A 12743-nucleotide genomic window follows, 5' to 3' on the forward strand; every position below is an offset into this window, starting at 1 on the left:
ACCTTCAGGTACTTTATAGCGCTGTGGCTCGGTGGCAGGAAGCGGCAATCCTGGCTCCTCCTACCGAAAAAAGTGCAACCTGGGTCTTGGAGCCCCCAACTCAGGTCAATCACGCAAATGCACACAGCATCCAATGTCCCGCGCTGCAGAATACCTTCATGGAATAAGCAACAATTTCTCAACTGGTATCATTAAAGAAGACAGTTAGGAATGCATGTGCAAGACATTACATGAAAGAAGGGGAGACTCTCAGTAGGTTGTTTTTTTAAATGTGCACATGGCATCATATATTTAGCAAGCAGTAGTGACAAGGGCAAGGCAAGATGAAAATAAAAAGGACAAATTACAGTTGTAACAGCATTGCGGGCAAAATAAATTTGCGTGACCAACAAGAATTGTACTTGGTGCTCGAGTGTGTTTGTGACACAACGGTGTGGCGATGCAAGTGACAATGTGAAATCAGCAAGGAACGGTGCAAGGTGAAGTGAAGTGAAAATATATACAATGAAATCAGTGGTTCTGGTCAAAAGTCCGCAATTTTTGGTAGTTAATAAGCAGTTATTTAGAGAACCACATGAAGAAAGCGCCATCAATTGCGCTGACAGGTCGACGGCGTTTCGATCCAGTTACTTTGGATCATCATCAGGACTGGGTTGACATGGTGGAGGCGGTGCTGAGAGGGCGAAGTGAGCCGTGTAGTTCTTTGTATCGGCGTATCCAGGGAATCTGAGTTTAATCCTTCTGAAGTCTAGCAATTAGTGGAGCTGAGAAGCTGCGTCCGGGAATGCATCGGCGGGGAATTCTGAGTCAATAGATGAAAGTCTAGTGAATAGAGCTTCGGTCTGTTGCGGGAGGCGTCTGAATCAGCCAAGACCTGCCGCGTTCGAGGCACTTTATAGCGCTGTGGCTCGGTGGCGGGAAGCTGCAATCCTGGCTTCTCCTACAGACAGCGGTGCAACCTGGGTCATGGAGTCCTCAACTCAGTTCATACAGGCAAATGCACACAGCGTCCCGTATCCCCAGATTACACCCCCAGATTGAAGGAATATTCTGTCCTCCAAATTCTAAATTTGGCCCATATTTCACTTTTCGTGAGCACTTGCTAGTTGACATATTGGTTCTCATTCTCTGTGTCTCTGTGAAATGTCAAATAAGTGAGTGCACAGGCAGTGGAAATACTCCAAATAGACAGGTCTCAGATGGTACTTTAAATCACTGAAAAAATTAGATTTGGGGAACTCCCAGAACTGGATGCCAAGAATACTCAGGTTGTCATTGCAGGTAGGCAGGAAGCAGTACAATTCCTCAAGAAGAATTGGCATTCACCAAACCACCCTTTTTTAGGTGGAGCTTGAGGGTAACAACATGAAGGAGGGGCCAGCAACAGCCAAAACATTCTGTAGGAATTTCGAGAAGCACAGGTATCATAGGTATAGGGCAGCCCAGTCCCATCAGTAGTTATTTTGTTCTCATCCATGTTGAGAAAGTTGGAGGAATTAAGGTTTACACCTAACATCTAATGTGATGCTTTCTCCTGCAGGGTCAAATAGAATTGTCTTCTTAGTAAAATGAAGCTGCGTCTATTTTTTGGGGATAAGCTGCTGATCTATTTTAGAAGTCTCTATATACCACCCATCATTTTACACCCGGCTTTGTGATGGATCTGGAAACTCCAGTTTTTGAGAGAGGTGAATTAAAGAGTTTAGCTATGCTGGAAGCTGGATACCTTACTCCTTTTTACAATGTGGCGAAAGAAAGAAAGAAAGAAAGAAAGAAAGAAAGAAAGTAAGAAAGAAAGAAAGAAAGAGAAAGAAAGAAAGAAAGAAAGAAAGAAAGAAAGAAAGAAAGAAAGAAAGAAAGAAAGAAAGAAAGAAAGAAAGAAAGAAAGAAAGAAAAGCATTCCATCTGGTAATGAGAATGAACCAATTACGATTACACTAGACAGCAAGTGCAGGTCAGTTGTTATTTGAAATGTTCATATCTACAAGTCTGAAACAAACGGCCTGGTGTATGACGACATTTGGCACTAGGGACTGGCCCAAGGATCAACAATTAAAATTAGCAAGCTTAATGTACACAGTAGACAATGTATGTGCTCAGTGTTGGATAATTAGGAAAGAAGTGGAGCCCAATCCCATGGGTTTTTGTTTTTCACATCCTGCCAAACCCTTTGCCAAAGTGAGTAGGGTTATTTATTGAGGACCCAGGGACACATTTACGAAACGTTCACACATCCAAGCAAGACAACTTGCTGTGCTGCATTTCATGAAAGGAAAACAGTGGAAATGTGCCATATCTACTATGATATAGTGCATTTCTTCGGTCTCCTGGTGCTGGTGCATTTGTGGCAGCCGTGCACCAATTCAGAACACCCTTACTGCAAGGGTGGCTTGGTTACCAGCAGGATTGTTTTTGTGCAGGAAGGGACACTTTCTTTTGAGGCAATTTCCCCTTCCTAGGTATGCTGCAAAATGCAGCATGCATAGAAAGAGTGAGTATAAGGAGAATAAAAGAAATTTCTCCCCGTTATGCCTCGGGCAGGGAGCAGCAGCATTATGGTGCAATCCCAGGTTTACTGACTTAAGTAACTCTGGGATTGTGTCAAAAACCATGGGTGCATGGGTGGGAACGCCCACACTCCACAGATGGCACGACTCCCTGCCTCAAGGTAACGCAAAGAAGTGAAATGCACTGCTTTGCGGTACTTTGGATTTACTAAATCACACAGAGCCACACAAGATGGCTTTGTGTGGCTTAGTAAATACCATTTAAAGACTTGCATTGCATTGAGAAGAGTTGCATTAGTCAATATGCCCCCCCAGTCCTAAGTATGGATTCATACAGAAAGAATAACACACAGGTCTGTACTTTGCTCAAAGAATTCCAATATGACCCAGCATAATAAATATGTCTGACTTGTGACATCAAAGTATCATACAACACCTCCCTCTACCCTTGTTGTAGTAGAACTAGCAATACGGGTCTCCAAATGATTCAACTCAGTGTCTTTTTGAGCAATTCATTGAGAATTCTTTGAATATGAACTACTCTGCCTCTGAATAATTGTATTACCAAGTAGGAGGCTCCTCTTGGACTGCAACATTTGATCCAAGCCTAGCATTATTTAGAATAACTAGAGGAGTTTTGCCTTCTAAGATATTAGAACTTCTAACGCTGTCATATACAACTCTTGAACTCTTACATCTGTATCTGGACTGGCATCACCTGAAGTTAACTTTTCCGTTTTGAGTCAACACATGAAAAGACCACCTTAAATTCATGTGGTCATCCAAAAGAGAAGAAGTTACTTTTTTGGATAATGTTATATGAGCAGTGTTTCGAGTTTGGTTAGTGCTATACACTGAACAGCCACAAAGGGTAACTTCATACTTACTTGTGACTCCTACCACCCAAGGCCACTAAGGGAAGCCCACCTAGTGGGGGTCATTCTTCAAGTCTTCCTGGAATTGCAGTAGCACTCAACATTACAGTGAATATGCTTATGTCCTTGAACAAAAACTGAACAAAGGGTAAACCTCCAAAGAACAGTAGTAATGACTTTAAAGAAATCTTTAATAGTTATCAGGGAAATTTACTCAAACCTGTCAAGAAGTTCTCTGGCTCCATGCACTAACTAATCTAGACTGTCTTCTGTGGCAGGCACTTATAGCACCTTTTTCCGGTACTGCCTAATTCCCTTGTTGGGGAGTGGTGCGGGGGTTGTAGGGTTTTCAGACTAACTCCCTTTGGCTGGAAAGTGCTAAGCAGATCACACAAGTACACTGAGCAGGCTATTGGCTATGAGCAGCTGGAATCCATGCAAGCTTTTGATACAAATACAAAGTTCAGCAGGAATCTCATGCACTGGATGAAGTTGCTACCTGGCACGGCGTTGCGGCATACCCGACTGGAGAAGCTGATGCAGCACTTCTGGGGTCCTGGACAATCGCTGTCTGCGTTACATTCATGAAGATATGGCGGTGGAGTGTCAAAATCCCTAAACTGATAGGGACACTCCCCTTGCTTCACTGCAAGAAAGAAATTCACTGGTGTAAGTCCCACAAACCATCAGATAACTTTGAGGTAAATTATAAAAAATCACTTAAAAACACAGAAAATATTGACAAAAAGAGTGGTACTACTGGCGTAGAGGCCAGGATACCCTTGCCACTGATACAGCACTTTTCAAATAACACATAACATAGGTGGTGAATGAAAATGTAATGAATGTAAAACTGAATGACTTGTTTTCTTTGAATATGACCACAATTGGACTGCATTTTGCTGGATAGTTTCTGGGAATGAATAGTTTGCTAATTAGCAGGTCTAGAAGATGTTGCAGTGGAGGAAGAGTTGAGGTTTCCAAATTTGGGTGGGCAAACAGTCAAAGTGACTTGAATGTAAAACAAAGATTGTTAGACCGAACAGCCTCGGGCAGATAACATTGGGATTACCTTATTAAATCTTTTAAGGTAATTCCCAATTGTGAAGAGATAGACTTTTCAATGTGGGTGTCACTGGACTCACAATTTAAAATGTAAATTTATGGTGTAGTTTTATTTTAAATGGCAGTTTGGTAAATGTGACTTTTAGAAAGTTGGCATTTACTTGCTTTAGCCATTTGGTGCATGCTGTCTGTCTCTGTTCAGTCTGGGTGGGGTGACAGCTGGGATTTATGTATTCCCTCGCAACAGCAACACACAAAGGACACTTTAGTGGGGCTGACTGATCTTCCTGGGGGATTACGAGGAAGTAATTGGGCATAGCCTCACACTTACACCTGAATGAGCTGTGCCCAGCACACACACAAATGGCTGCATACCCTCCTGTAATGAGTCTTGAGCGAGAGCAGGAAGGGTTGACCTCTGTCCACTGTAAACCTTCTTTGAAGTCTCTCCCACTTCAAAGACACAACTGGGTACACATACTGGACCCATGATACCACAACTTCAGCACATATCTGGACCTGTGACCACTCTGCCAGATAGAAGAGGATCCCCTGTGTTGTTTAAGGATTGCCACTCTGTAGTAAATTCTGTTTGCTGAACTCTTGCCTTGCTGTTTTGCTCTGCTGCCTGTTGCTTTTTCTTTGCCTGGGTGTGAAGGATTGGACCTGTATCACTCCAACCCATATTTGCTCCATGGGCTTGCCTAAGTCTCAGGGATACAGAACCCTCCTGTTACAACCCTTGGGCTTATCAGCTTGTGAGTCAATCAATCAATCAATCAATCAATCATTTGTAGAGCGCACTACTCACCCGTGAGGGTCTCAAGGCGCTGAGGGGGGGAGCTGCTACTACTCGAACAACCAGGTCTTGAGAAGTCTCCTGAAGGTCAGCAGGTCCTGGGTCTGTCGCAGATGGATGGGGAGGGTTTCCATGTCTTGGCGGCGAGGTGGGAGAAGGATCTGCCACCGGGGGTCGTTCGGTGGATGCGTGGAATGGTGGCATGGGCGAGGTCAGCGGAGCGAAGCTGGTGGTTGGGAGTGTAGAAGGTGAGTCGTTTGTTGAGGTATGCTGGTCCGGCGTCGTGGAGTGCTTTCTGAGCCGGGGTGAGGAGCTTGAAGGTGATCATCTTGTTGACGGGGAGCCAGTGCAGGTCCCTCAGGTGGGCAGTGATGTGGCTGTGGCGGGGGATGTTCCAGAAAGTGCTGTGGTTGCATCAGTGGGAGACCCCCAGGCTCCTAACAGTTCTGTCAAAGAAGGATGCCTCAATATGATTTGCTTCACTGAATTGAAGCCTGCAGAATAGATGGTGTTAATCTATTTAATGTCTGCTACAGCTGACATTTAGGAGGGTATCTCAATTGTTATTGCATGCTCTCTTGCTGGCTTTTCTTGTTATCTATTTGATGTATAGGTGGGATCTGAGCTTTTTCATAAGTGCATCAGCTTTATCATCAAAGTATGGATATCTGTACAGTTCCTACACATTCGTAGATATTGACCAAATGGGAGAATTTCCTAGAATGATCTTGGATGAAAGCTATTGAAAAGGAGAAGCCTTTTTTTATCAATGGGGTTCTCAAACACTTTGGTTGTGAATTCACCATCCTTGAATGCTATGTCAAGATCTAGGAAGGTAACTCTAGTCCTAATTATAGTGTGGATGAATCTTAGGTAAGGGCCGCATCTAATAATCCATTAGAAATGTTCAAGAGCAGTGTAGTTGTCATAGCGCCACATGATCAAAATCTAATTTATGCGCCTCAGTATACTCTGGTTCTTCTAAGAGTATGAAGATGCATTCAGACTAAAGGACATAAACACAGGCCACACGTGGGGCACATGTGCTCATTGATAACCCCTAAATTTCATGATAAATATTTCAGTTATTTGCAAAAAAGTGACCTACTAAACAACACACTGTATTGGGGTGAATACATCCCACCCTATGCTACTGAGGATAGATTCCACAACCTCCAGTGCATGTTCCTGGGACATACTTGTGTAAAATGCCTCTATGTTCATTGTGATATGCAGTTCACTGTTTATTTATTTTTTAACACACTTTATTGATGACTTCTTTGAATTGTACATAACATAAATCTTTAAGCCTAGTCATTTTTAACTTTAAGCAAATAGACCGAAACAGCATACAGGTATTATGACACTTACTTTCCTGGAACAGGCATAACCTATTTCTGCATGTATCAGAATACATATATTACCTATGCAATTATTGTTACATTATCGGAATTGAGCATTTAGTACATTAATTTGTATGACAAAGAACATCAATATCGATCCACTCCCCAAACTATCCCCCCCTCCCTCACCCTCCCATTCCCTCTCCTGGTCGTGTCTGTGCTTATAATGGGTAAATCAATTAGGTTACCATTAGTCGTATGGCCTCGGAAGATATACACTCTTGTTAAGTTGTTCTGAAAATACCTTCAGTGACGCATGTAAAAAAAAAAAGGGGGGGGGGTGGAGTCAGATCTGAGCCAACCCTGGTTTTCACTGGGTTTGGGTCTCCCGCGTTATCGTAAAGTCCATGGAGGCCAGTTGTTGTATCATGGTTTCCCATTCTATCGAGATGGGTTTCTTACGGTGTCCCCTATCTTCCTCTCGGCGCAGAGCGATCCCCTCTGCCCGTCCCCACTGGAGTAGCTCCGTTTGCCATACCGACATTGTCGGGCATCTGGGGGATTTCCATCTAGTGGTCAAAGCCCTGGCCGCCAGGACAAAAGCCAGATCTAGGAATTTTAACTGTACCTTTTGTGTACCTGATCGTTTGTGTAATCCAACAAGGCAGTGTAGTACGTCAGTGGGAAAGGGAGATGAGTGATTGTATGTAAAGTTTGGCAGACCTCCCCCCAGTAATTTGTCAGACGGGGACATGACCACATCATGTGCAGAAAGTCAGCTTCATCCTCTTTGCAGTGTGGGCAGCAGTGTGGGGAATGCGGGAACATGCAATGGAGTCTCTTGGGGGTAAGGTATGCTCTATGGAGGATCATGGATTGGATACATTTTAGCTTTGCATTACGTGACACTTGTTTCGGATGTTCAAGCATACAGTCCCATGCTTTATCAGTCAGGTCAGTATGGGCGTCCACCGACCAGCGTGTTCTAAGAGTTGTGAGGAAAGCCGCTGCATGTGTGCGGATACCGGTGTAAAGCCACCGTTCTAAGTGTCCCCCAGAGCCGATGTAGTAGAGAAGGTGTACTAGGCTATGTTGCGGCGGCTCTACTCGTTGCATCGTCCAGGTATTTTTAATAAAGTGTGTCACCGTGGCATGTAGGAAATACAGTTGGGGTGGAGTCTCGGTGGCTTGTATAAACGAGGCGTAATTTAGCAGAGCCCCTTCCTCAAAAAATGTCCCGATCTCCTCCACTCCACAGTCTGCCCACCCTCTCGTTCTGGCCTTAGTAAGGGGACCCTGTGGGGTTGGGATACCCAATAGAGGAATATTAGGAGAATAAGGCGCTATTATGGAAGTGTACGTTAGTGCTCTCTTCCAACAATGGAGGGCGACCTTTAACAGAGGGGGGCAGTCCCTAGGGATTTTGGCTTTAGGTAACAGCAGCGTGTGTAGTCCGCCCCTGTCCACTCTGTACGGTGTAAACCCTATTTCTTGTAGGTTCCGTCCCGCAACCCAGTAGGACAGCCATTGGAGCTGGCTCGCCAAGTAGTATCCCCAGAAATCGGGTGCTCCCAAACCCCCACTCTGGGTCCCCAACTGTAGCTTCTGTAGACCAACCCGTCGGCGTCCCGCTCCCCAAATAAGGTATATAAGAAGGGTGTTAAGTGTATTGAAAATGTGCTGTGGGAGGACCACTGGTAAATTCACGAAATAGTAAAGCAAGCGGGGTAACATTACCATCTTAGAGATGGCAATCCGTTCCATGATCGATAGTGGTAAGGAGGTCCAAAATGTAATACTGACTCTCAGTGAAGTAATGGTGCGCATAATGTTGCCTTCAATCTGATCCGCTTGTGTCCTGTATATGTGTACACCCAGATATTTAAAGGTGACAGGGGCCACCGGCAGCGTGTATTCTCCGGCCGCAGTTGGGAAGTGTCCGGGGTGTCATGAAAGAAACAGGTTGTCGACTTCCCAGGGTTTATGGTTAAACCATATAAGCGTGCAAATGTGTCGAATATCTCAGGGAGCGGAGCGTTATCAGCTGAAAGGTTCCATAGGAACAATAAAATGTTGTCTGCATATACGGACAACAAATGGTCCGTGCCCTCCAAAGGAATGCCCAGTCTGTCCGCTGAGCCTCTCAGCGCCAACGCCAGTGGCTCCAGAGCCAGCACGAACAAGAGGGGGAAGAGGGGGCACCCCTGTCTTGTGCCCCTATGGATAGCATATTCCTCCGAAATGTGCTGGCCAGATCGCGCCCTGGCAGTGGGCAGCGTATAAAGTAGCCTCACCCATTTAAGGAAGGAGTCCGGGAACCCAAATCGCTTCAGTACGGCGAACAGGAAGTCCCAGGAAAGCGAATCAAAAGCCTGTCTAAGGTCTAGCGCTATACAGCCGGCCAAGGGACAGTCAGTGGGAGTGGCAGATGCAGTTCACTGTTCTCATGAATTGTAATGCCTTTGAGGAGGTATTAGACTTCTGTATCCTTCAAATAAAAAGGCATTTGTGTGACTAGTGGCCTAAGAAAGCAATCACAGAAGTGCAGCACATTTGAGTGTGGTTCTTTTACTATGAGGAAATCAGCCTCTTGTCCCATGAACGATCTTAGTTCCAGTGCTTTCTCAACCATATTTTAAAAGGTAGTTCTATTAAGAGATTTTTAAAGCGTGCGATTACCACAGGGTGTCTTGGCACTATCTGACTGACAGTAGATCATGTTTAGAGGTTAAATAGCCAGGTCTTTATCTCCTTCCTGAAAAATGTTAGTGAAGGGATTGCTCTGGGATGAGGTGGAAGGCTGTTCCAAAGATTGATCGTGTTAAGGACTATACCTCTGCCACCCCATTGCATCTTTTTAAATTTAGGGACAGCTAAGAGGTTGGCTTTGGTTGATCTGAGTTCTCTACTGGGCTTCTATCTCTTTAAAGCAGATTTAAGAAAGTCCAGCCCTATGTCATGCATTCCTTTATGGGCTAAGCAGAGGGCTTTAAGTTTTGCACAACTGCGCATGGGAAGCCAATGAAGCTTACGAAGTCCCTGGGTGATGGATTGGAATTTGGGAAGCTTGAGAATCAGTCTAGCTGTAGCATTCTGGACTAACTGAAGTCGACTCATGTGTTATTCTAGAATGGTTAGATAGAGACTATTGCATCCATGAGAATCTAATAGCTTTTGGCATCAAATATGAGGTATTTGCATTCCTGATCATGCATATCATAGGGTATTCCTACAATCGCTCCTCCCTTAACTGTTGGTTTTATTACAAGGGTCTGATTGAGTTTGGTTTGCATTGACTCAATGGCTTGAATGACTGCCGGTTCACAATTCAATACTTCCACTGGTATAGTCTATGTAGGAGCTTGGACATTAGGCCTGTTCTTTAGACTTGTATTGTGTTTGGCCCATCTATGTTAATGAAACAACTTTACTAAAAACCTACATATATTCAACAAGGTTTTAACTGTTTTCAGGGAAAGGCGATGGTGTGACCATGAATTATAGGGGATACACTGCCTCCAGCGGTAGCCCCTCTGTAGTTATTATTAGAGTGAGTAGAGATAGGGAAGTTTGTGATTTTTGTCCCTTAATAACTTTGCACCCATTTGACGCATGTTCATAAAACTGTGCAGACCTGATGCTGCTGTTTGATTTTCGGAGTCCTGAAAGTCTTGCAGGGTTTTGTGAATGGGGTAGAAAGAAAAAAAGGGGGTTCCAAAACCAGCTTTAAGTCCAATGCATTTTTCCATATACGTTTGTGTTTTGCACAGCATGAAAAACGTCTTTTTGATGAAATTGGAAGGTAAGTAAGGTAAGTATTTAATATGTTTTAAGCATTTCTTTTTTAGATATATACATTTGTGGCTGTGGTAGTACGGCAGTACTCCTGAAGTATATAGCAATGACAAGTCTTTAGCTCATTGGCTAATGTCTGCCTTTTCAAAAGTTAAAGGCAGCCATGTTGTTTCACCTTGAGGTTCTCTGTGTTCTGCATTACGCCTTGTAATGTAGGTAAGTATTAGGTTTGGTATTTTACCAATACCTATTGCCACTTTATTACAGTGGTAATAAGTCGGACAAAATATTGCTACATTTATAACTACTGTGGTAATAAAAAAAAATATTAATTGTAAAATTTAGAAAGACACTATATTTTGTAAATGAAGTGTCCTTATTTGTATTTTTGAACTTTAACATATATAAATAAGCTGAAAAAAGGGTACAGAGTAGCACGTTAATTACTAAAACTTATTGCACTGCTTAAAATAAAATGCTGTTGCCCATATAATGCTATAAAAATATAGAGACATTTTTAGAAATAGCAATGGTAAACTTAGAAAATGATGTTATGCTACCGCAGTAGTACTGCACAACTTCTGATTTATACCAAAAAGAATGAAGAAACGTATACATATTTTGCAAAACGGATAACCACTTTGGAGAAGTGTTAATAGGTAGGGTAAATATAACAAACCAAATACTTACCTATAGCCAAAGGCATAAGGTTGAACACAGGAAACGTTTACCTAAAAACAACATACCTGCCTTCAACTTTCTTGAAGGCAGTTATTAGGCAATAATCTCATTATTTCACATCACTATGTACCGTGGTAGTACAGCAAAATACACCAATATTACACAAACATATCGCGCAAACTGATCTCACAACCTTTAAATAAATTATACGTTAATATACAGTTACACTCCTTACCTGCTCCACCCAAAATAGGCATCTGCGCACCATAATGTTTAATCCAGCCATTTTTTCACCAAATCTGCATTATGGATTTTCGCAATATACACATTCAAATAAATTAAGCGAAATGCACTGAGTTTAACCGCCTTTTGGGACCCCCACAACATTTACATATTAAAGCATATATTTTGGCACTTTTTATTTTTCTATCTTTGCACTTTGACAACATCTTATTCCACCAATTACAATGCCAGGGTGCAATCAACCAGTGAGAACTGAAATAAGACCTCGTTCTGTTTAGGTTCCAAGGAGACACCAGTAGGTTTCGGTTGCACCTACACTGGATCTAGAATTAGTTGGGGGAAGTGGCATTAAAGGGGCCATCCCATGGTTTATGTCACATGAGACCTCTAAAACCAAGCAGACATCAACAAACAAGGGAACATTCTGAGATGCCTACGTAGGTAATAGCAAGGCAGGATTAGGTAAGAGCTGCTTTTCTCTACACTGAATGGGGCCATGTTAAAATCTCACATAAGAATGCAGTACACTTGGAAGTTCTTCCCACCTACCTCCAGGATGGTCTGAGGGGCCCCCCTTGCAGATGGCGGGAAGGGCCAGCAGCACCAAGTAGCCAATGGCTGTCCACATGGTGCAGTCAGGACAGTCTGAATCACCAGCACTCCTCTGCCTCAGGTTTAAAGGGCAGCTCTAATCGAAATGGTGTGAGTGGTAGACTAACACTAACAAACAAGCCTTGAACCTCTGCCAAGCCTATTTCATAATAGTCTGTTTGACGACAGGAATCATTCTGAACTGCGGGGTCATGGTTGCTGCGGTGAAATATTCTGGGAACGTTTCCCAAATGACGCTTTCCTTCATTCTGTGAATTGTTTTTGTTTCTTGGCCTCTGTACCCGACTGTCTCTCTGTTGCTCTCTGCTCGTCTGCTTTAGTGTCTGGTAGTAACAAATGTAGGTGTGGGCTTAGCCAAGGCATTTTGATTTTAGTCAAATTAGATATAAAACATACTTTTCGGCAACCACACATCGTCCATTGGTTTCTTGTGCTGTTCAACATTTCTCCTACCCTCTCCAGCATACAGAGTGGCGTACTGGGAAGGCCATTCACTGTGAGGGACAGCTTTCTTCTCCTTCACAAGGAGCTCTTTCAAACAAAAAGTAGCTCCCTTCACTGCCAGGCATGGCTGTGACAGGGTGCTTTTTTAGCTTAAATCTATTTTTGCTTTTAGATTTTTTTAAATATTTTCATGATGGCCTGGTAGCCATGACAAACCAAAACAAACATTGACAAAGCCGCCACCAGGCTGGCAGCCAAGCCAGACCTGCCAGTGCTTGTGTGTCAATGGAATAGCCTATTTTGCTCATATCTAACTATCAGGTACTGCTGCACGGCCGCACAGGAGACACCTTTTGCAGTGTTCCTGGTAGAAGCAATG

The 12743-nt window shown here is 43.4% G+C and overlaps 1 protein-coding gene across 1 annotated transcript in view; it reads right to left on the reverse strand.

Moving 5' to 3' along the window:
• The window catches only part of LOC146822222 (uncharacterized), a 563188-nt gene extending 551174 nt beyond the window's left edge, over window positions 1–12014 (reverse strand). Inside the window, exons 1-2 of the mRNA XM_085609987.1 lie at window positions 11858–12014; window positions 3882–4028 (exon numbers count right to left, since the gene is read on the reverse strand). Coding sequence (XP_085466113.1) covers window positions 3882–4028; window positions 11858–11936 — 226 coding nt within the window. The 5' untranslated portion in view covers window positions 11937–12014. The remainder of the gene's footprint in view (window positions 1–3881; window positions 4029–11857) is intronic.
• Window positions 12015–12743: the final 729 nt, after the last annotated feature.

This window comes from Triturus cristatus, chromosome 6 (genome assembly GCF_964204655.1).
Source record: "Triturus cristatus chromosome 6, aTriCri1.1, whole genome shotgun sequence".
Classification (NCBI taxonomy): Eukaryota; Metazoa; Chordata; class Amphibia; order Caudata; family Salamandridae; genus Triturus; species Triturus cristatus.